Source organism: Aegilops tauschii, chromosome 6, assembly GCF_002575655.3.
Source record: "Aegilops tauschii subsp. strangulata cultivar AL8/78 chromosome 6, Aet v6.0, whole genome shotgun sequence".
NCBI lineage: Eukaryota > Viridiplantae > Streptophyta > Magnoliopsida > Poales > Poaceae > Aegilops > Aegilops tauschii.
Genome location: NC_053040.3, coordinates 349,532,265 through 349,557,252, shown reverse-complemented (window position 1 = coordinate 349,557,252; position 24,988 = coordinate 349,532,265). Strand labels below are relative to the sequence as shown.

General features: G+C 46.0%; 2 protein-coding genes across 2 annotated transcripts; both read right to left on the bottom strand.

Annotated features, from left to right (window-relative positions):
- Window positions 1-11,492: 11,492 nt before the first annotated feature.
- LOC109764053 (protein INAPERTURATE POLLEN 1 homolog) lies at window positions 11,493-19,215 on the bottom strand. Its single transcript, XM_020322897.4, has 3 exons — window positions 18,321-19,215; window positions 12,017-12,094; window positions 11,493-11,911 (listed from the first exon to the last, which is right to left on the bottom strand). Exons 1-2 carry the CDS (start codon window positions 18,988-18,990, stop codon window positions 12,066-12,068), a joined length of 699 nt encoding a protein of 232 aa, XP_020178486.1. The 5' UTR covers window positions 18,991-19,215; the 3' UTR covers window positions 11,493-11,911; window positions 12,017-12,065.
- A 3,643-nt stretch (window positions 19,216-22,858) lies between these two features.
- Window positions 22,859-23,736, bottom strand: LOC109764054 (protein RGF1 INDUCIBLE TRANSCRIPTION FACTOR 1-like). Its single transcript, XM_020322898.1, has 4 exons — window positions 23,551-23,736; window positions 23,388-23,459; window positions 23,164-23,304; window positions 22,859-23,071 (listed from the first exon to the last, which is right to left on the bottom strand). Exons 1-4 carry the CDS (start codon window positions 23,734-23,736, stop codon window positions 22,859-22,861), a joined length of 612 nt encoding a protein of 203 aa, XP_020178487.1.
- Window positions 23,737-24,988: the final 1,252 nt, after the last annotated feature.

Genomic DNA, 24,988 nt, shown 5'->3' with positions numbered 1-24,988 from the left:
TTGAAGAATTCAATGGCGCCTACATGTTTTTGTTACGCCATGTATTTGCTAGGTTCACTCGGGGAAGCCCACGCGATTTCAAACATTTTCTTCTTCTTTTTTTCATCCAGATTCATCGAACACAGACACATGATATAACCACATTGCACTACCCTTCACTTACAAAAATAAGTACAAAATATCTACACCTATATCTATTCTATATTGGTGAGCCCTCAACATATTTAGCGTGTAATTAATTACTTACAATATTCATGCCTGAGCTAATCATATAATTAATGCATAAATAATATCCTACCTAATATGTGTGTGCAATCAATATATGTCTAATATCAATGTGCTTTTTTTTTTGCGGAAAAATATAAACGTGCATTGCACTTACCCACCTACTTTTTTTTGAGGAAATGCCATCATGGCTGCTTTATTGAACTTTTAATAAGGTTACATCGTTTGCAAGATCAGGAACTAGAAAATCTGGGGGTTCATCGACCCACTTAGAGGAGCTGTTACTATGATAAGCATACTTAGCTAGGCTGTGTGCCACCATATTTGCTTCGCGATTACAGTGTAAGAAATGCACTGAACCAATTATGCCTGCTAAGATAAAACATTCTGCATAAATTGAGGCTCCATTCCATATTCTTTCTTGCCCTGAACAAGCATCAATCACTTGAGTGCTAGTATTTACTATGGAAAATATATGGCAAAAGAAAAATAATACATTCATGTTTGAGGCATCCAATCATGTGTTATTATTTGCATTCTGAATATTACTTTACATATATAGTGGCAACTTCATAAAATCATTGAATGGCAACTTTGGGTCTCAATTATTTTTTGTTGAAACTTAAGCAAGTAAGATGTACTTGCAAAATCCTCGACGATGCAAACAAGGGCATTATAAATCGGCCAAGCGGTTTAGCCTGAAGATTTTTTTTTTTTTTGGTGTGGAGCACGATTGCCCGTGGTGAGAAGTCGTGTAAACATTTGCTCATTATATTTTCCATATTTTGTTTGACCGATCCCAATAAACATTTTGCATTTTAAGAGGCAAGTTAGAGAAGATTAATAACACCCCTCCCAAGGTGTAATAGCTATTCTCGAAAAAGGAGGATCATCTACACCTTGTGATCTATCTGGAAAAGGAGGATCACAAGACTGCATGCTAAAACGTTCAGGTGCATGGACAGTTAGGGCATCTCCAACGTTGATCCTCAAACCAGACACCGTATCCGTCCGCGGACCGAGGGGCCAGTCCTCGGACACTGATGCGGGAGCCGGCCATCCAGTCATAGCAGCATACATTTCAAACCGGATTTCAACAAACCAGACGAATTACATAAACCGGATGATTTTCATCTAAACCGGAGCATATTCATTACACTTTCAATATATTTTAATTAAAAAATCGACCAGACCTAAACCTAGCTTACGGCGCCGCCCGTCCCCCACGTCCTTGATTTTCCCTTCCAGAGATCACCGGGCTCATCTCGTCGTCTCCATGAGCGGGGAAAGAGGGGTAGAATGGCGTCGATGCCAAGACTATTTATAAAGGCGGAGGCCAGAAAAAATCTTGAAGAATTCAATGGCGCCTACATGTTTTTGTTACGCAATGTATTTGCTAGATGCACTCGCAGGAGTGCACGTGGAGTTCAGACCATTCTCTTTCGTCCAGATTCATCGAACAAGGACTCGTGATAGCTGTTGAAAAAGGAGTAAAATTAGGTCAATTCACTGGTTGTCGAGTATGTTGCCTCTCCGCATGTTGCACATATCAGATCCAGTATCAAAACTTTTATGGAGACAAAGTCAACCATGAAGATAAATTGTACTCCTCTTATCTGAATTTTTTTTTCCGCGCATAACTCCTCTTATCTGAATTAATTGGCATGGTCTCTATACAACGTCTTCATTACATTGTATAGAGACTGTGTCAACTAATTCGGATTAGGGGAAGTGTCAATGTGAATATGCGCAAAACATTTAGAATTTTGAAAAGTTTTAAAAAGATCTCAATGACATCAGATTTTTCGCCGTATCCGCAAGCATGCAGATTGCAAGGGAAATATGGGTTGCCCTAGAGTGTTACCATTCTCAGGTCCACATGCTAGTCGTGTCCATTAAAATGTAAACAACACTTGTCATGAAAATTATTTTATATATTTGCATTTTCCAAATTTAATTCTGTACTATATTCAGCGCCACCAAAGTTCTATTTGGAGATTGTATCCATATCTATTACGGAAATTATTTGAAAAGGACTAAGTAATATCACAATGTTTTTGCATGCAAGAGGACAAACTTATCGATCATGCTTTGCTTCTTATAATAGATCACACAACTTTCGTGCCAATGTGAATCTGTGCAAGTGCAGAACCTCATTGTGTATATCGATGATCACATCTTTTGTGTGTACCCTGAGTTCATACTCGCTCTGTCTAATAAATTTGACTCTGTGCATCACAATGAGGCCAAAGACTGCCCTTCTTTTTCTTCCGTGAGTTCATATAGTTGCAATGTTTCATATCACTTGAACCTGATAAAGAGATTTCATATAATGCATGCAGTGTAAGTTGTGTGAAAAAAAACATTTCTCGCCTTTTTCTATTAAATGGTCAATTCGTTTCCCTAAAAAGAACTGATGAATTTGTTTTATTCATCTTCTATCTATTTCAGAGTACACGTCCAAAACAACTGAATTGAGGCTAGGGAATACCAAATCCAAATCGGAATAGCATGACATACGATTTTTTTCAAAACTATCACTTTTTTGTAGCAATTTCGGAAACTATAGCACAGAATGAAAAAAATGCAAAACTATGACCCTGTCGGCCTCGTGTGGGCTGAAAAGGTAGTTTTCGGCCAGGCTAAGGCCCAAGTGGGCTTTTCGGCCGCGCTTTGGCCGAAGACATGCGTACCTGGGCCGAAAAGTAGGTGTCGGTGAGGGCCCGGCCAAAAATAGTAGCTTCGGCCTCCCGGCGGCCGAAATGGGCCGTTTTCGGCCACCCCGCGACCGAAGTGGGCCTTTTCGGCCAGGCGTCGACCGAAGTGGTTTTCAGCCACCAGTCGACCGAAAAGGTGCGGATAAGCCCGCACCGTCTCCTTCCTCTCGCTCGCCTCTGTTCTTCCTTTCTGTCTCTCTTGTTCTTCTCTGTACCTCGCCACCCCGCGCTGATCTCCTCCATTTGCCCCCCATTTGCATATCCAACCCACATAATCGGTAGATCGTAGCAATCCCCGCCGGCCTACGGTGTTATTTTTTGCTATGGGATAGTTTTTGATGCGTTTGGGGAGGAGCCATGGTGGGGAGGAGGAGCCATGGTGGAGAGGAGGACGGGCAGTAGGTGGGGTGAGTAGTAGCAGCAGCTGTGGAGGAGGAGGTGGTGAGGAGGAGGAGCAGCTTGGGGGCTGACCGGAGTTGAACCTCCAGTCGTCGAGGGGGCGGCGCTGTCGTTGTCCGGTGGTGCAAGTACTTCGCGAGGTGGCCGGTGCCGCTAAGTCAAAGAGAGAAGCAAGAAGCTAGGGACACATGCTTCGAAGGTATAACCACGTCGTCACAAATTTTATCTAAATTGTATAGTTTAGTTAGTGTATATAAGTCATATTGCGAATTTAGTGTTAATATATTTGTGGAGGCATTTTAGCGCATAGTTCGTGTAACGGGTAATATTAGTGTTTGTTGTGATTAATGAGAAGATGACAATGTCTGACAGGTGAAAATGTCTAAATCAGTAAATCTGAATGTTTACTACGGCGCTGGTAATGTTCGATATAATGAGTTAGGGGTTGATCTTAGCAAGTTTAAAAATAGCGTCATGACACTAAGACCCGAACAGACTGGACATTAGACAGTTGAAGTATTGGTTGACAACTAGTTTCGGGCTGGATCCTGAAGTATGTTCCGTCAGTATTCATGCATTGTGGACCAAATCTTGTAAAAATGTCAAGTGGGAGTTGATGCCGATAGATAGGAGCCAGCATTGGTTGTCCCTGTTAAGACGCTGCCGAGACCGAAGAATCCACCCATATGCACTTGTGCAACCTATGCCGAAGGAGGAGAATACCGTACAACTCCACAGGGGTTATGAACCCGGCCAAGGCAGTGAAGTGGCTAACGAGATTGTTTTATCCGGGTCACAACCACAAGATGTGGATGCTAGCCAACCCGAGAAAGAGTCGGACTACGTACCACGTAATGTTTGTGGTCCTGATACTGGGCAGAGTAGCCAGTCGATAATATTAGCTGGTTCTGGTTTTGCTGATGGGGATGAGGAAGGGGATGAAATGCAGAGGGTGATGGAGGAAGAGGACGAGGATGGATTGGTGGAGGAACTGGATTCTGGAAATTCTGAGGATGAAGTGGAGGTACCGATTCCTTCTGCATGGGAGCAGGACATATCTACCGGCCTTACGGTCAACGATGGCCATGAGACTCCATGGCAGTATAATCTGAACCAAGTATAGATAGGGGCTATGTTTGATACAAAGAAAAAATTGAAGTATGCGGTGATAAAGTGGGCTATGTCTACGCAGAGGGTTTTCCGGACACACATATCAAGTCCAACAAACTATACCGTGAAATGTGTTGAAACAGGTTGTCCTGGGAAGGTGCACGGGCACGTGCCGAAGTATGACATCCACTGGGTTGTCACCATTGTCATCCCACATAATTGTGTGAGGAAGAACCTGCTGGTGAAGCATCCGAACCTGACTTCAAGTCTCATTGCGCAACTCATGTATACTGAGATAGTAGAGAAGAAAGATATGGAAGCAAAACACATCCAGACAGCAGTGAAGGTCAGATGGAATTATGTCATTCCTTATGGGAAGGCTTGGAGGGCGAAGCAGAAGGCTATGGAGAAAAGGTTTGGGACGTTCTTCGACTCATATGATAATGTTGTCCGTCTCCTTGCCATACTGAAGGACAGGAATCCTGGCACTTATGTGAACGTACAACACATGAGGTTACTGAGTATACCAGATTTCAAGGTGTTGAAACGAGTGTTCTTCTCTTTCGCCATGTGCATCGAAGCTTTCCGGCATTGTCCTCCTGTTATGTTTGTGGATGGTACATTCCTGATCGGTCAGTATAGAGGGCAAATCCTGACTGCTATTGGTGAGGACGGGAACAATCAAATCATCCCACTTTCCATGGCATTTCTGGAGGGTGAGAACTTTCCCAGCTGGGTATGGTTCTTCCGGCAAGTGAAAATTGCCATCGTGAAGGACCGACCAAACGTGTGTGCCATTCATGACAGACATGCTGGTATATTGAAGGCCGTGAAGACACTACGCAATCCAGCAGTTGACGAACCAACACCTTGGAGGGACTTGCAGAGCCGGTGGTGCATGCGCCATCTTGGGGCTAATTTTTTCTCATAGTTCAAGAACAAGCGGTTGATGAACTTGTTCAAAAAATTATGCAAGCAGAGCCAGCAGCGCAAATACGGATTTATTTGGTCAAAACTAGATGAGTTTACTAAGAAGCAGGTCCGTGCGAGGAAGAAAATGGAAGAAGATCAGGTTAAATTAGCAGCACTCATCGCGGAGCTAGAGGAGCAAGTAGGTCTTTGTGACTTGCCAGCAATTGACCCTCCTAATACTAAGAGAAAGAAGGGAAGGGTAATAAAGAATTTTTCTGAGTGGATAGAGAAAGAGCCTCCAGTGAATTGGTCTTTGCTGCATGACACACATGGAGCTAGGTATGGCCACATGACAACCAATCTTGCAGAGGTGTATAACTTTGTGCTGAGAGGGAATAGAGCATTGCCACTCACAGCTATTGTGGAGGCTGTATTCCATGGCACTTTGAGATATTTCAGAGAAAGGCACAAGTTAGCAAAGAAGCATATTGAAGATAATCACAACACACCTTATTGTAGCCGTGTCATGGAATACATGGCAAAGAAGATAGAGAAAGCAAAGAAGCACATTGTCAGACTCATAGGGAATCAAGAAAGGAGGTATGAGGTTCAGCTTCCTACCGATGGTTTTGGTTCTGGACATGAGGTGAAGACACACGAGGTAAAAATTGGAACAGAATTTTATCCAATGTGTGAGTGTACATGCAACAAACCGAAGTTGTTGCACCTACCTTTCTCTCATGTGTTGGTTGCCTGTGGCCAAATTGAGTTGGATGCTATCTCCTTCGTGTCCCCGTACTATTTAAAAGAGGCAGTGCTCAACACATGGACAGGTGAGATGACAGGGTTTAGAGTCGTCGGCAATTTCAATAAGGTAAACGATGGTGAGAGAGTATACATCCCGCATCCAGACCTTCGAACAAGTAGGGGCAGACGAAAGGCCCGTTGCATCCGAAACGATATGGACCAATCTGAAGTTGGTGGAGCAACCAGACAATGTTTGTTATGCGCGGCTTATGGGCATAGGATGAAATATTGTCCCAACCTGAACAAAGATGGTGCTTCCACATCGACGAGTGCTTCCACATCGACGGCTGCGACAACAGGAGCAAGAGGCGGACGTGGTCGTGGCAATCGAGGCCGAAGGGGCGGATGAGGAAGAAATAACTCACAAGCTATATAATGTGTCGTACTGTGTTTCAATATGTAATATGTCAGGACTATGTTTTAATATGTAATATGTCAGGACTATGTTTTAATATGTAATATGTCAGGACTATGTTTTAATTTGTAATATGTCAGGACTATATTTTAATTTGTAATATGTTAGGACTATGTTTTAATTTGTAATATGTCAGGACTATGTTGAAGTCTGGAAAATTTAGTCTTGTTGGATGTCCATTATTGTTGCAGCTCTGGTCATACGAGAGATTCCCTATTGGATGACCCTATGTCTACGTTGATAAACCTTTTGGTTTGGAGGACTTAGCTGGGGCTTATGTGCCTGCTATCGGCGACTTGCCTACTATGGGATCTGCTTGGACACGGCGAGAGGTACTTTTATATTAAGTAACAATTAATTCCATTGTTTCTTGCCATTCAATAGTATTACTAATGCTTATTTGTTGTCATGCACAGAGACAGTTTGCGCATAGCCAGGTTAGGGGATGCTACCCGTCCTTCACGGCGCAGTTTGATAGTTTGCACGAGGATCAAGTTATCTGGGAGCCATACTCGCCTCAGGCTATATCATCGAGGTGCCTAGTTGGGATTTCTGAATTGTGCACTAGAGATCGACACTATTGGATGACCAAGGCCAAGTTGGTGTTCGACGTGACGGTTGAGGAGATGGCTCTTCATAGGGTGATGAGACAGTTCGGTCTATATCAAGAGCCTGAGATTCCAGATATTCCGCACTTGCCAGAACACGTGCACAAGTAAGTACTAATACTATTTTAGTTGTCAGCTCTGCATTCATAATATACCTAATCATGTATCGCGCATGTCAATCTCAGGGACAGTCGCCTAGGAGGAAACAAGTCCATGGCTTATTGGCTTAAGAGCATTACCCCTTACGTTGACGAATGGACTACCGCGTCGACAAATATCTGGGGTGAGGTTCGACCCTTTAACTGGGATATGTTCGGGTTGTATCTGCAGCGTTACCGGCATACAACGAGGATCTACTTGGTTCCATCAGCTGCTCCTGATCAGATCGAAGCCCCTCTCACCAGCGATATATATGTACCCAACTGCCTCTGTTGTGGGAACCAGACACCACGCGGTACGTGCCTTGGTTCTCATATGTTAAGTCTTTTGTTAACCTAGACATATTCGCTTGGTTATCTATTCGTGGTGTCTATCATACAACGAGGATATAATTAGTTAACTCTTCGTGTATAGGGTGACTTGACAGTACAGGCGCGAGAAGAGGTTTCCGCCTTAATACAGCGCTTTCAGAGGGGAGAAACTATCCCACCGCGAGAGGGCGTCTCATGGTTGAGGCGTCTTGATGACAAGCTACGCGGGATTTACGCAGCTGTTACGTGTAGACGGTCTTTGGATGTTGCACTTCCTCCTCCAGCACATTGTCCGCCACGTCCCTCTGTACAGCATTCAGAACCACGACCCTCTGTGCACCATTCAGAACCACGACCCTCTGTGCACCGTGCAGAACCTCATCCTTCACAGCCAGGGAGCTCTTCCTGGCATCAGCCACCTCCTTCACAGCCAGGGAGCTCTTCCTGGCATCAGCCACCTCCTTCACAGCTAGGGAGCGCTTACTGGCATCAGCAGATGGAACTAGGTAACACTACTCACTAGATTCTTTTCCACAGTGTAGTAATCGTTCTTGCATTCTCAGCAGTCACTGATGCTTACTGGTGGTTCTTCGTTCATACATTAGTATCAATTTTACATGTTTTACTTTACCGAAGGCGGCAACCAGTCGCAACCGTTCATGCATTCAGAGCAGTCACCGATTCTTAGTGGTGGTGCTTCGTACTTTGAGGGCGACCGCGAGGATGATGACCAAGCTACAAACATTTATGGCTTCTCGCAGACAGTGTTTCACACTCCACCACCACCACCGACGCAGGAGACACAGACCATGACAGACGAGGTTAACTATGGTCGTGGTTATCGCGAGCCTCGTCCACCGCCTCAGCGCTTATCGCCTTCCGGTCCTCGCCCGAGGAAGACCCAGACTCGCCGTCGTCCCCCGCAGTGATATGCTTATCTATCTATGTATGACTCATTATCTATGTTAGTTTCAGACTATTCGCAGCTGTGAGTCAGTATTTATGTATGAGACATGCTTCATGTATGTGTTACTATCGCACTTGCTTCTATCTGATCAGGAGACATATATTGTTTTATGTATGCGAGAGACATATTACTATTAATTCACATTCTTATTCCAGTTACATTTCCAAAGAGACTACAACCGATAATTAAGATACAAGTACATCTGAATTAAACGGTGCGGCTGAACTTGTGCAATACATCTTACATACTACAAAATGAAATTCAGATAGAACATAATGCCCTACAATAATACAGTACAAACTAGTAATGCAAATACATCTGAATGAAACGGTACAACTGGAATACATCTTACATACTACATGAAGTCATCATCGTCATCCTCCGTTGATGCAGCCCTCTTGCCCTTCGACGATGCGGTCCTCTTGCCCTCCGTCGATGCAGAACTCTTGCCCTTGGTCGATGCAGAACTCTTGCCCTTCGAGGATGCAGAACTCTTGCCTTTGGACGATGCAGAACTCTTGCCCTTCGACGATGTAGAACCCGGAAGCGGCGGCATGAAGATATCATCTTCGTCATCGCTCTCCTCAGTCCATAAAAATGTATTCTTTGCTGCAGTCCTTCTGAAAGTTTCACTCTTCGGCTCCACTACCTTCTTCCACCTTTCATGCAACCTAAGAAGTTCTTTACGTACCTCCTCATAGGTCCTTTGAGGCCACCCAGACCTACGTAATTCGTGAGCCAACTCATTCATTATGGTGTCACTACCGGTGAATTCGTCCCATGGAACTATCCTATTGTCCATCCTGAAATCGGTAGTTAGACTCAGAAGAGTCCTGCTCATCCCAGGGTGAAAACTACGATCGAATGGATAATGGGACATCTCGACTACACTACACTGGAATGCTTATCCACCTCTGCCTGAAGGGGGTTTTATAGATAGAGAGGAGAAAAAGGCGGGAAAGAATGACTGCGGTATGGCGGGAACATATGGCGGGAAGGGGTTGGCGGGAAATGGGTGGCGGGAAGGGGTTGGCGGGAAAATATGGCGGCAAACGGGTGGCGGCAAACGGGTGACGGGAAAATACATTTCGGCCTAAGCCATGCAACTTCGGCCAACACTAGACCAAAAAGGACTTTTCGGCCTACACTTGACAAAAAGTGTATTTCGGCCTAGTGGTGGCCGAAAACAGCCATTTCGGCCAGGTCCCAACCTTTTCGGCCAAGGCAAGGCCGAAAAGCCTACTTCGGCCTAGAGGTGGCCGAAAAAACCTACTTCGGCCAACGCGTGGCCAACAGGGTGCTATTTTTGATTTTTATCCACATCATGCAATAGTTTGCGAATTTACTATAAAATACGTCATAGTTTTGAAAAAAAATCATTACATACATCCAAACGCAACGCTAATGCAAACACGGTAGCACATAATTGTTTCCTCTAGCTCTAGGAGACCATGGAATCCATGTACTCCCTCCGATTTTAAATATAAGTATTTTTAGCGATTTTAATATGGACTGCATGCATATAGAGTGTACATTCAGCTTCGTATGTAGCCTATATTAAAATCTCTAAAAAAAAACTTATATATAGAAAATGAGGGAGTAGGAGTATATGTCAATGTGTGCATGCAGCAATTACCTCCCGAACTGACGGCCAGCGACCGCACGCAGCGCACCTCTCCACCCACCGGACCGACGCGTAGCCCACCCGCTGGCGGGGCCCGCACGGTCTACCCTCCCACTGACACCCGGTCCAACCCGCCCTCCACGTCAGCCTCAACGCGGCCGCAGCCGCGTCCTTCTCAGCGTGGAGCTGGAGTCCCATCAGCGTCGACGCGCCGGGCCCCCACACCCAAAGCCGGCCCCCCTCCACTCACTACCCCGTCACCGCCGCCTCGTGGTCCAGTCCAAACCGGCCGCCGCCGCAAGGAAACAACCTACCACTGCTGCGGTACACGGTACACGACTCCCGCCCAGCCGACCCTCCCATGGTTTACTGACACCCGGCCCTCTCCCTTTCGCGCGACGACGACGACGACAGACGCGTCCCCGGACGGGATAGTACGCCGGGTCGGTGACTCGGGCCGGGTCGGTCGGATTGACCGGTACGATGCTGGCGCTGGGTGCCACCGGCCTGTTTCCGTCGCCGTCGTAATTACCGCGAAAAGCGCACCGGCACCGGCGGGGTACAGTGCGGCGGACATGAAAAGAACATACCGGCTTTCGCTTCGCCGTAGCTGTCTGCACGTTCTCGACCACCCCGACCGTGGCCGCAGCAACTTGCTTGCGCTTCTTCCTCCAACTTGCATTAACTTGCAACAACGTTGATGTTACCGGTGAAACCTTGCGCGGAAGGAACGGCCTCGACATGTCCTTCGCCGGGGGTAGTGTTGCCGTGCCAGCGTTGGCCCTTGGACGGCGAGAAGAGCCGCCGCGCGCAATCGTAAGGGCCTAATTTCGTTTTCTTCCTCCTTTTTCGTTTGGAAGAAGAAACAGGGCTGACTGACAAAAACACAGCGGTTTCCCATGTTTGGTGGCGGGAACAGGGCCAACAAGATGAGATAAACAAATGACGGAGCCAGAACTGTGCAAATAAACTAGCAACTCAACAGCATAACCGACGATGTTGACATGCATAATACTCCTACATGGAGCATCTCCTCTACTCTCCTCCCAACTGCTAGAGAAAAATACGGCGCCGTTCTCCGTACCTCGAAGGTGAACCAAACCCAAATTTAAAGTAATAGCAACGCTGCCCCAGGGCCAACCACGGCAGACACAGTTGCTGAGATGATCATATATATTGTTTCCTAGAGGGACGATGCAAGCAAAAAGATTTGGTTGATTGATACCCTGACAGTCGGCTGAAACGGACCTCGCACATTTCTTTCTCAAGAAACTTCTGCTCCATAACTGCATATGCACAATAGAATACAGCAATGCTCAACGGCCGGTGGCTAGACTACTTCATGCCGATGTTAACACTAACCTTTTCTTTACAGAGATGCTGTCAAACACTATAAACAAAAACGTGCAGCTACCACGAGTCGCCTTTTCCCTTTCAATGCCCCAACTAAAACGAAACGGTGTGGTATTACGTCCATTTTGAACAGGTGTTAACACTGAGACGTCAGTGCTGGCGACGTGATGCGTTTTTGGAAATCGACCCAGTCCAGTCGGATCCATGCAGTTGGCCCCTGGAAGTCAGTGCTGGTAACGTTTTCGAGTCGCCTGGACTGGACGCCCGCCACCTCCATCCACCACACCTGATGCGCCGCTAGCCGCTGCCAAAAGGCAAGCCAAGAGGAGCACGAGCATTACAAAATGTTGCATGTGCCAACCAAAGATGGGCACCCGATGTAGCAAAATTCGTGTGTGCTTGACCATACCTGATAAGGAAATCTCGGTTTGGTCTCCTCGCTCCTGCCACGGCCGTTGCTACCGCGCCTCGTGCTTCCCAAAGATGCCTGCAATAGCAATACACGTATGTGGTCAGTCAATAGTCAATAGGATCCTGATGAACTGAATTCAGATAGATTCACGCAGCATCCCAGATGTGCTGATGCTGCAGTGTTGTCACTTGTGTACATTAACCATCGATCGACGGGTAAGACCAACCAACCACCGAGCAAGTACCAAGAAAATTGTTCAACATCAATAGGACAGCAATGCGTTCATCATATACTACTCACAAGTGCTTTCAAAAACTCCAAAGAGCATGTCAAGAAAGGACTACTGATGATCTGGTTGGCCAACAGGAAAAACCTATAATTTCAAGTACATTTAGTAGTTCAGAAGCATGTGAAGTGTGCACCCCTCAGATCTATTACGAGTTTAGGATAGCTATGAAGCCTAGATCGTGGTTAAACAAGTGCAAGCCAGCCAGCCAGCAAACAAGTACAAGCATAGATCATTGTTATCGTCTTAATTTTCCTTATCACTGTCATTAGCAAACCCCACATGTCGCATAATGAAACACAAAGATCTACAGAGGACTCAGGAGTTTCCTCTTGTCACTATGCAAACAAACAAACAAGGCTACAGGCTGTAACTATACCAGCATCAGCCTGAGAGGTCAAGGCTTTTACTAGGGAAGGTTATGATTCCAAAATCGATAGACTTAGGCTGTAGTGGTCCAACTTGGCAGATGAGAAAAACAACTTCAATTTGCACTTTTGCAGTTCAAAACGTTATTATTTGATGTATAAATCACATGCAGGAGACAGCTGTCCTTCATGGTCTTGAAAAGTATATTATTACTATCATTTGATGCACTTCTGCAACGCGAGGCTGCAAAAACTTCCAAGATCTTTACAAGATTGTGATAACTAATGTCACAACTTGACACTTTCTTTCGCATAATTAATTGGCAACAGGCAGCACTGTCAGTGCAAACAGTGCTGCAAGATATCATATACGCTGACACAGCAGCTATTGTTAGGCCAAATATGTTAGTCCACACAAAACTGACCGGGTAAAATAATTACGATTACTTTAGAAGTTTCAAAGTTTTTTACATTTTAACTGAGAAAATGTGATATTGAAGAAAACAAATATATGGATTGCCAGAAGAATGAAAAGAAACACCGAAGAGGAAAACAATGGGATAGTCAATTCATCAATGCAACTTCGTGTTTTCCTTGAGGCAAGAGAAGAAGAGAACAATATGGAAAGAATTTCTGCAAGATCTGTTATAGTCATCTATAAGTGCAACTGCCAGACTGGAAACAACAAGAACCCTAGAGGGCCTCACTCCTCAAAAGTCAAGAGGGTCATTCGAACATAGTGGATCTACTATGCTAACTTTTGGATGTTAGAATGCAGTTCTGGAGACCATAACCTAACCCAACAGTCCTGTCCTCACATGGAGCAAACTGTAAAGATACTGTTCTTTAGGACCACACAAAATTTATTTACTTAGTATAAGACTGTATGGTTGTAGGTCGACCTATTGATGCACTGGACTGGACCACCAGAATACATACTATTCTGAGTTTCTATACAAGGCTAGGACTTCCTGTTGCTTTGGACCACCTAGCTTAGGTTTTTGTTCTGACTAATGTGAACCCAGTTCTGCAGGCTGCACCTGGTCCAGTTTCTTGGGAAATAGTTATCAATGCTCTAATGCAAATACTTTATGCCTAGCAGCAAGAATACAAACTTCAAAAGTTCAAGGGACACATACAAGTACAACAATATTGGTAAAGAAGGCTTGGAAGAATCTATGCATCTAAAATACACCCTATAAATATTACATTGGCCAAGAAGGCTTGGAAGAATCTATGCTTCTAAAATACATCTTGTAAGTATCACCAAGTGCTGATTTTGCAAACATAAGCCTAGTATTCGGTACAGATCTGAAGAAAACAAAACTAAATGCTGAATAGTATCCAGTGGTTTGCCTTTCTAATTGATACGAAAGATAATATTTCCAGGGAAGATGGTTGTCCATGGACCTATTCCTAGAACATAGTGCATAGTTATTGCTGGCTACAGTTTCTCTTTGTTTATCAGTACCAATAGGTTTTTTAATATGTTCTTGCTTTCATGGAGAACTAGCAAGTAACACTGGCACCACGTCTGATTTGACTAGTGCTGCGATCTCTCAACGACCCAGGATAAATTTTGAACTGGAGCCCAGGGGCCTCAATCTATTAATCAAGCAGAAGCAATCTCTTAACGGCTCATTTAATTAGTGGAGAACCGGGCGAAAACCACATGACTAGGCAAACTTACCTTAACACCAAAGGATAGCCCAAACTTTGTTCACAAACTAGCACAGAAGTTTCCTTATCATTGATTAACGAACCCATATGTGCACAGGGTTCAGGAGTTTCCTCTTGTCAGTTGTCACTATGCAGACAAGCACAAAAGGCGGCAACAGCTTCCCATTATACCACCATCAGCCTAAGAGGTCAAGGCTTTGGTTGGGCATCTTAAGACAAAATGGTACAACTTGGCAGATGATAAAAAGAACTTCAATTTGCACTTTTGCAGTTCATCCCTCCTTGCCCGCCAACATGAGCAAAGATATTATTATTTGATGCACTTCTGCCACACGAGATCACAAAAGCTTCCAAGAAATATATTTGCAGTAACTAATTTCTCAACTTGGTATTTTCTTTTGTATAATCTATGGGAAACATGCAGAACTGTGAGGGCAATATGGCAGCAAGATGTCATTAACTTAAGAAGATTACTTTATGAGGACGTCTAGGTTAGACCAAAAGACGTAAAAGATGGAAAAAGAAAAAAAAGTGCAGCCCGGTGCACGTAGCTCCCGCTTACGCAGGGTCCGGGGAAGGGTCCGACCACTTTGGATCTTTTGTCCGCAGCCTTTCCCTACATTTCTGCAAGAGACTGTTTCCAGGACTCAAACCCGTGACCTCATGGTCACAAGGTAACAGCTTTACCGCTGCCCCATCTTTACCGCTACGTAAAAGATGGAAGACTGAGGAAAAACGAACCAGGTAAAACAATTACTTTAGAAGATTCAATTCAAAGTATATAATTATCCCAAAAAGAAGTTCATAAGATTTATAGTACATACCAATTAAGAAAAGGTGATAAAGGGAAATAAATGTATGCGAATGTCTGATGGATGAATAGGAAGACATAGGGCTCATAGACATTCATCTGAACTAAACAAGGGAGGAACATTTTTTCGTCAGGCTATAGCAAGGAAAACAACGTGCACTCACTGTTTCTATCAATAAATCTTCGCCTTTTTCTTGAGGTTAAAGCAGAAGAGAAATATGGACACGACTTCTGAGAGATCTGTTATAGTGTCAAGAAGTACAACTGCCAGACTTGGAACAACAAGAAACCTAGAGGGCATAATTGCTCAAGAGTCAAGAGAGCCATGCAAACATAGTGGATATGCTATGCAAACATTTGGATCTAGGGATGCATTTTTGGAGAGCATTATGTAACCAACAGTGCTATATCCTCACATGGAAACACTGTAAAGATACTGTACTTTAGACAACCATAAACTGTTCTTTAGACCACCATACTAAATATTATCCTGAGTTTCTTTATGTACATAAGCAGGACTTCCTGTTGCTTTGGACCTAGCTCACATTTTTGTTCTGATTAGTGTGTGCGAGCCAAGTTCTACACGCTGCACCTAGTCTAGTTTCTTCAGAAATAGTTATCCAAACAGCAAGAGAACAAACTTAAGAAATTCAAACAAGAATGAAAGTATAATATTGGTCAAAGAGGCTTTGAAGAATCTATGCATGTAAAAATACATCTAGTAACTGGTCCCTCCGTTCCTAAATATTTGTCTTTCTAGAGACTTCAACAAGTGACTACATACGGAGCAAAATGAGTGAATCTACACTCTAAAATATGTCTATATACATCCGTATGTGGTAGTCCATTTGAAATCTCTAGAAAGACAAATATTTAGGAACGGAGGGAGTAGTAACTACCCCCAACAGTTGAATTTATACAACCATAAGTTTAGTCTCTGCTGCATAACTAAAGAAACAATGCAAACTGCTGAATCGTATCCGGTGGTTAACTGCCTTCCAGCTGTTATAAAAGATACAATTCCCAAGGGAAGGTGATTGACATGGATATATTCCCACAGTATGGCAAAGTTATGAGTGATTAAAGTTTGTGCGGGATCAGACATTTCGTTATGTGGTTGAAAAGTAACTAGTGCTATGCATTGAAGTGAGAAGTGCACTTACAATTATATTTTGTATGCGTACCTAATAACCATTGATGTTATCAAATAGGTTTCCCAAGTATTTTCTTGCCTTCTTGGTGACCTAGCAATTAAGTGGTTTCGGTTCACCTAGTCTGCAATTTCTTATTGACCTAGGCAACCTTAAAAAAGGGGCCAAACCCTTGCTACCCCCCTAAATTTACAAGTACACTCGCCTATCATAATCTGATGTAAACCTATGGAGGTTTGGAGTTGAAGAATGCCAAAAGATTTGTTTATCAAGAAAAACATAGCAAATGGTTTGTAAAAAAATCAGTGCGGAAAATATACCAAATAAAACTAGCAAAAGTTGAAGAAATAAAAAAATCTTAATGGCAGCCTTAGACCCTTTTTGGCAGAACCGTGACAACTGACAATAGTTAAGGACAGCATGTAATTCAGCCGATCTTCACAAGATTCTAGTAAAGCTATTCTTTACAGGATGTTCCTTTTCTCTCCAAAGCTTCGAATGCAATATAAACTGTAGTTACAAAGTTAGACTTGGCTGGGTCATTTTTGATATAGTACATCATTAAATTAAATTATCACGGGAGCCTTCAAATTAGGTCATTAAACCAACCAATTCACCAAGTGCTGGTTCTGACTGGTAATATTAGCAAATGGTAATGATTACCCGAGAATCAGATTTTACCTTTTCTTTATCCAAGTAATATCCAGTTAGTGTCTCGGCTATTAGAGGCACAAATATTTGTTCAAGCCTAACAACACGCTAAATACATTGAAACAATTAAATTCAGACCATTCACATGCCTTTAGATGCATATTTATCGAGTTGGGGCAAGGGCGTAACGCCCTTAAACAATTTTGTCCAATAATTAGTGCATGATTGTTTGCTGACTTCATTACTCGCAGGAACACCATTCAAAGATTTATGACCGTTGCAGATTAAACTTAGTGGCACTGCTGCCTAAAACATAACGAGTTGGCATCTTCCTAGAGTGTTCATCTCGCTATCATGCCAAAAATTTACTTTTCCTATTGTCTAGCATAATGTAAGTATATAACCAGGTAAAAAGATGCACAGAGACTAGCATAACGCAAGTGGACATTAGGAGTCATTTAGTAAAAGTTACTGTCAGCAGATTTACTTTTGCAAACCAATTACTGACTAAACGTTGGAAAAGAAACTAAATAGTGTGTGTCACACCGATGCTAGTTATGACTTATGAGGGCAGAGTACATCTCAGGTAAAAATTTCACAGCAAATCAATCTGATGTAAAGGTCTGTTCATTTTCATCAAACTATTTTATCACCAAAAAGATAAGACACAAGCAATATACTCCCTCCGTCCAAAAATTCTTGTCTTAGATTTGTCTAAATACGGATGTATCAAGTCACGTTTTCGTATTAGGTACATCCGTATCTAGACAAATCTAAGACAAGAATTTTGGGACGGAGGGAGTACACGGTAACAATGATACCTGTGCACACAATGTGAACAACGCAATAGTACCGGCACTGTTATGTAATCTGAATCAACTAAATGACAAACAATGTTCAACTAAACATCAAAAGAAGATGAAACAAGCAGCGCAGATTATTTCTTCATTGTTCATGAAAATCCAATTCCCCTGCTGCTAACATTTAATCAATCCTATTCAATCCATCCATAACTTCAAGAGATAGTTTGGAGGACGATTGACACTCCTAATGCAATGCAGTAAACAACATCAGTCACAAGACATTCCACACTTTGCACAGCGTTTTCCTTGCACATCTTACCATATACTCCAAGGTCCAGCATTTCCTTTACAAAGAAGAGAATCACAGCCAAACATACAGAAGAATGCCATTTTTTTCTTGGCACTAACCCTTCCTACATATTAACGTTGTCTCGATTTTTTTACATGAAGCTTCATTGGTATCAATTCCTCCCAGAAACCAAGATTTGCACAACCCAAAGAACTCAAGAAACAGAATAGAAACTAGCGAGCCAAGAAGAGGGGCTAACTACCAGGCGAGGGGCGACAATGGTCGAAGCGGCGGAGCACCACCGGGTCGTGCATGGAGAGCACGAAGCGCGACAGAGCTTCGAGGAAGAGCGCCGCCTGGTGCCCACCGGCGGCAGCAACGAGATCCGAAAGAACGCCCCGACGGAGCCGATTAGCCTCGAGGGCGACGGCCTTGAGCTCCTCCAAGAACGCCTCCAGGTCGGCCCCGCCAGCCACCTCCGCGGATGTGAAGACCTCCTGGGCGTGGCGGAGGCGGTCGGAGAGGACGGGGACGGCGGCGCGGATTCGGCGGTCGACGCGGTCGGCGGAGGCGAGGAGCCGCGGCGAAGGCGACAGCGATCGGAGAAGGGAGGTGAGGAGGGAGGGGTGGAAGTCGCCGAGCCAGAGGAAGGGGAGCTCCAGGGGCGACCGCCAATCTCCGGCGCAGATGACCTGGGCGGGGTCCTGGCGGGCGGCCGAGTCCAGGGCGGACCAGTGCGCCTCGAAGTGGGCCTCGACGGCGGCGGCGGCCGATGATAATGGGTCGTTCCAGGCGCCGGGGGAGGAGGAGAGCGCGCGGCGGAGCAACGGGAGGAGCGGCGAGCGGAGGGTGGCGAGCCAGGCGGCGAAGAAGTCCCGCATCGGCCGCCTGGCGCCCGGAGCCCCTCGGCCGAGCGGAGGAGGCCTCGGCATGCTTCTGAAAACGGAAGCGGACGCGGCTGCGCTGGCTCCACGGGAGGCGGCGGGGGCGAGCGATTGGTCGGGTGAGTCCGGTGGGGTTTGGCCGTTTGGGAGTTTCCGTAACGGCCGTCGTCCGTCGCCGCCGCTGGTAGGGGAGGAGGAAAGGACGGAGGTGGGCTGCCACTGCAAAGGGTTCTCCGTCCTGGAAGGAAGTTTTGGCCCGGTCCAGTACTTCGGGGCACGTGTGTTTCTCGTCAGACGGAGGGAATTCATCTGCTCAAAACCCATTTTCTCAACAACAACAAAAAAAAAATCTGCTCAAAACCTTTGTCTAAAAAAAAACGTCAATATCCACCACACGTGTGGCATAATAGGCATTCGCCCACACACCATATGTGGCATGAGCAGGGGGCAGCCCACACGGGCTATGTGTGGGTGAAAAATAGAATTGCCCACACGTGTGGGCGCAGCTACTTCGTGCCACACGCCCAACAAGTCCTACGCATCCCTATCCCGCGCGTGTGGCATGAAGCAAATATGCCCACACGTCCTAGCGCAACTACATTAGGTACTCGCGGGATGACGATTTAGTTGCCATCCGGGATGGCAAGTATGATTGTAAAAGCATGTCAACTCCCTCTGTTTTGGTTAACTATAGTTGACATGTCTAATTTATGGTAGTATGTCGCGTGTAATCAAACCATAGTTGTCGTATGTGATTAACTACTTGCCACATATGGTCAAACAATAGTTGCCATTGTGTTTACCTAGTTGCCACGTGTGGTTAACCACAGTTGTCATGTATGTTTACCTGATTGCCACGTATGCGCAACTGCAGTTGCCGTCTAGCAAACGAATCATAGTTGTCATGTGTGTTTACCCTAGTTGTCATGTACGCGCAACTCCAGTTGCCATCCAACAACGTACGACTGCCGTGTGGGCGAAAAGCAGTTCACCCACACGCGCGTGGACTAGGTGATGATTGTATGGGCAGAAACTAGTTCGCCCACACAGCGCAGCTGGCAACCGCGTGTTGTGGGGCGTGTGGGCGACCTCTCCAACGCCCACACATTGGCCTTGTCTTACGTGGCACGCGAAAACTGCCTCGGTGTCTAGATTCGTGCAAACTTAGCTGGACAGTGATCCAGACATGTGGGCGAGTTGCAATGTTGCCACACGTGTGGATGTTAGTGTTTTAAAAAAAAACTGCTCAAAACATAACACTAAAAAAACAATCTGCTCAAAACCTCAAACCCTTTGTTGAGAAAAGTTTTGCTCAAATTACCCATGTGGCATATCGAGTATATTAGAGAACATGTTTGCAAGACGCAGACTAAATGTATAAGATTTCAGCTCGCTTCTGTGCTTGTAGTCGTCGCTAGATGGTCTACGAACCTGAATGCATTTTTTTACTTATGGTGTTTTTTTATACTATTTTGATAATTGATGAATAAATCGGAATTTTCCTCGCAACAAAAATAGGAATGAGGAAGAAAAATTTGTCCTACGTGCAACACTTAGAAGAACATGGTCAAAGGAAGCAACACCAGTTATTGCTCTCGTAAGTCCATCGAGGCACAAAATGGTGATGCCGCCGTTTCAACCAAGAGTTGTTCAACACGAGTTCCTAGGGCACCATCTTGTGGGCTGCCGTTTTCTCATACTGCACAACATTCTTTATTAAGAATTACAAAAGCCAAATTCCTTATGTGTTGCTTTTTTTTCTTTTTGCTCTTCACTTTGTTAGAGAGGAGACCAATCCTTTCGCAGGTAGTCGCTTTGGTCTACAAGCAACAAGCATCGGCCATGCTCTAAGACACTTCTGTCTTTTTTGTTGTTGTACATATAAAACATGCAACCAGTGTGTTCTATTCACTTCTATCTACAAACATTTGCTAATAGTGTACACCAATGTCATGTTCTTTAGCTACTCAATCCAACAAGAGAATACATGTATGTCTGGCAATCACTATTTATTTTCATTGCTAGGAGTAGTTTTATTGGAACATGGTATACATGTAGCATCAAATCTATCAAGCCCATTTCCAGATAGTTTCGGTGGTGAAAACAGGAAACCACAGATGTAAACTAATAATTGTGTGTGTGCAACATCATTAAAAAGAGATATGTCTGCATATTAACAAACATGGTGCAGGAAAACGTTGTAAGATCCCACATTTGCTTGCAACACATTATTGGGAAAAGATTCACAAAAGCTTTCAACAGAGAAAATCTGTGTATGCATCATAAAAAATCAGTACATGCAACACCAACAAATACACCTTTGTAGCATGAATCAAGTTATTTGCAACAAATAACTCGAGTGTTCCCCGCAAAAAAAAACAAATAACTCGAGTTGTCGCAATATGACACTAGCATGGACATAGCAAAACGTATACGAGTATGTTGAAAAAACATATGCAAGGTAGAAAAAATAATCTCAAACTTGCTACTCTGGCATTCTCCGATGCTGGTGGATTTTAAAAATAAAGGAAAAGGTTCGTTGGTCCGGATTAGCGGAGTTCCTAATTCTCTGGACGCGAGTAGTGGCTGGTCCCCGCCTCCTGCAGGTTGGTTCAAGATTAATGTCGATGCTAGCTTCGTGGAGTCCATTAGAAAAGCCAGTGTGGGGGTGGTGGTCAGGGACGAGGAAGGGGAAGTTATTGTTTCGTTGTGAGATTTCATTGATGTCTGTCAAAGCGTTGAGGAAGCAGAGCTTAGGGCTTGCATTGCCGGTCTCTACATAGGTATTTCTCTTCATAATCCTATAATTTTAGAGACTGATTGCGCTTTTGTGGTAGCGTCCCTTGCATCGGGGGACTATGACAGGTCTGCTATGCGTGACCTAAAGATGAAAGCGTTGAGCATCTCGAAGTTGATCAACAATCTTCAATTGTCAAAGATTAGCCGTTCGGCCAATATGGTGGCACATTTAATCGCTAAGTATAGCTTGACAATAGATTAGATGGTATTCTTGTAAATGATGTACCGCCCTGTGTGGTGAATATTGTATCGAATGAGTGTACTGGTGTGGCTGGTTAATTAATATAAGATGGTGTTAAAAAAACTATCAACATGTGAGCTGCCTGGATCCATCCACCCTTGGGCGTCATTTTCCCCAAGCTCGACGCATGTGGGACCACCTCGAGCTTCAAGATGATCCATGAGTCATGAGATCTTCCTGCACTTTCATCTAGGTGGAGTAGGAGAAGAAGCATGAGATGTGGAGAATCCCACTAGAAAGAAGGAAGAGATGAGGAGATCGTGGAAGGACAAAGATGCAGTGATGGGGATTAGCAAGGGAGTGTGTGCGCGGGGGGGGGGGGGGGGGGGGGCAAAGAAGAAAGTGTTATGGAGCAATGTGGCGGGTGGCCTTTTTAAACATACAAACCTATGTGAAAAGAAAATCATCCTTGGAAAAGAGGTTCGATAACGACGCCAAATCTAGGGGGAGGGGGGGGGGGTGTCAAGAATGGTCCACAGAAACCAGCGACAAGTGATATAGTTTGATTTGCTTCATTGATTCGATCTACAGGTCCCACGAACCACACATTTCATGAAAATCCATTTTTGAACAACCTTACCCAGTTCGTGCAAATTTACATGCTGATTTTACTAAAATTAACCAATGTAAATGCCCAAGAACACAATATGGCACTAAGATGTATTTTTTTCACAGGCTCTGAAGAAAATGAAAATGACTTCCCCTACAATTTTTTTTGGGGGGGGGGGGGTGGGGGTCCCTAAAAAATATATATGAAAATGACAACAAAAGTATAACGAAGAACACAACAGCCTAACTTTTTTTTTTTTGACATTCAACAGCACAACTACAATGGCCCGGGAATACGTCTAAGGTCCAACAGCCCGGCCCACTTCCTCAACAGAATGGTGAGCGAGCCGGCGCTAGCTGCTTCCGGCTCCGCTTACCGGACGACCCGCCACAGCTCGGCCCCGCCTTCGACGACGACGCCCTTGGCCGCTTCCCGTTCTGCGGCTCCGACCCGGCAGCCTCCTCACCCGCGGCCGCCGCCTTCCTGTTCACGCGTAACGCGCATCTCAGCCCCCGCTCGCTCTCCCCCAGATGCTTCACCTGCATGCACGCGTCCCCCAGTTCTTCGAGTCAGGCTGTGCACGCACGTGCGTGACACTACGCACACTTCCAGACGACGACATGGCGTTTACCTTGCAGAAGAGGGAGCAGTAGTCGTGCCCTGACGAGAGCGGCCGGGCGCACGCGGCGCAGGGGTTCTCGGCGCAAGCCGAGCGCTTCCTCGCCGTGCGCTCGTTCAGGAACACCACCTCGTGATCGCTCACCGTGTGCGACTGCATGCGGCCGCGCATGCATTTGAGCGCCGATCGATAAACAGAACAGCCACGCCTGAATTTGGCGATTTTGGTGTGCGTACCTGGATGCCTGTGCAGTCGAACAGCTTCAGGTCGTCGACGCGGACGACGAAGCAGGACGCGTACTTCCAGATCTTTTTTGCCCCCCTCATACCAAATAACAAGATCGATCAGAGCACGGCGAGGTGAGGACATCTGATCACCAAGCGACGCGCGCAGATGTACCTGGAGGACGTTGTGGGAGGGATCGTGGGGGAGGCAGTGGCGGCAGAGGGCGGCGGCGCAGTCGGCGCAGAAGTGGTTCTTGTCGTTCTTGCGCTCCGCCGGGTGCACGGCGCACGCGTCGAAGAATTCCTCCGACAGCAGGCCACGCAGCCACTGCGGGGTGCCGCGCACGGCCGAGGACTGCATCGCCGCCCCGCCACGCGCCAGCCGGTCCTGGCTACCTACGGTGGGCGCACACCGCGCGGGGGTCGATCGGTGCCGGAGACGCGCCTCCAGGCGTGGTGGATGAATGGTTGAATTGGGTTGCGGCCGTTGGGTGGGACGGATTCAAAGAGCGAAAAGCGCGGGGCGTTCGGCACTTCTACCGTTGCAGATGGAGGTGATTCTATGCAGCGATCTAGGACGTGTTTGGTTGGTCGCATTAGGTCGGGCCACGCGGGAAGAATCTAGTCCGTTTGGTTGTCTGGATCGCATCCAATTCGTGATCTGCACGAACCTTAAAGCAGGTCTGGGCCTGGCTCTGAAGGAACGGCTGAATCAGCCATTTTTTCGAGTCAAGCTCGCTCGATCCACGCGTGGCGAGCGTCTGCACGCCTTGGGAAGCGCGGGAGACGACGCGACTGCTCATAACTTCTGTCGGGGATGTCGTGCGATATATGCCAAAGGATGACTTATCATGGCGGGGGAGAGTAAGACATCGCCGGTGCCTGGAAACGGGATAAGGCGTAGACATGTACGCCGACGCATCTTACTCAGGTTCGGGGCTCTCTTTTTAACACCCCAGTCCTGCTCTGCGGGGTCTTCGCATGATCACTAGATCAACAAAGGTGGCTACAAGCTTGCTCCTTGAGCTGTTTGGCTAGAGGAGGAAGAAGGGCAAGGCTAGCTCTACTCCTCTCTCTCTCTGTGTAATCTCTATGGGGGTGAACTCTTTGCATGGGTGCCCCGGGGGGTTTATATAGGCCTACCCCAGGGGTACAATGGCAATCTGGCCGGGTGTAGGACCCGGCTGTCAGTGTCTATGGTGGCCGGCTTCTCCGCCGGCCGCTGGGGCCCGCCACCTGGTGGGTCCCGCCGGCTATCTCGTACTTGACAGACAGGCCACGCCCGCCGCTGGCGGGTCTTACCGGCTGCTTAGTACTGTGGTAGTGCCACTGATGACGCACGTTTGGTCGGGGAGAGCGTGGCTACAGTACCGCCGCCTGGCGGGCGTTCACTGTAGTCATCCCCCGTCTCTTCTGATTAATGGAGGACAGACTTTGAGGAAGGGGGAGGGCCGCCTGATGGGGAGTCGGCCTCCCCCGCGCCGACTGGTCAGGAGTCGGTCTCTCACGGACAGGTAGGGCCCGCCGCCTGCGGGCCGTACCGACAGTCCGTAGTGGGAGCATGGCCTCCTCTGCCATGGGTGATGTCATGGACTGCGTGGCAACAGTGTTGC

Bases quoted from the DNA above. Each gene is read 5' to 3' on its own strand.
- LOC109764053 (XM_020322897.4), bottom strand. From the start codon at position 18,990: ATGCCGAGGCCTCCTCCGCTCGGCCGAGGGGCTCCGGGCGCCAGGCGG. The intron at 12,095-18,320 runs GTAGTTAGCCCC...TTGCTATTGCAG, and splicing joins CCATTGTCGCCCCTCGCCTG to GCATCTTTGGGAAGCACGAG.
- LOC109764054 (XM_020322898.1), bottom strand. From the start codon at position 23,736: ATGCAGTCCTCGGCCGTGCGCGGCACCCCGCAGTGGCTGCGTGGCCTG. The intron at 23,305-23,387 runs GTACGCACACCA...GGCCGCATGCAG, and splicing joins TCGACTGCACAGGCATCCAG to TCGCACACGGTGAGCGATCA. The intron at 23,072-23,163 runs GTAAACGCCATG...GCGTGCATGCAG, and splicing joins ACTGCTCCCTCTTCTGCAAG to GTGAAGCATCTGGGGGAGAG.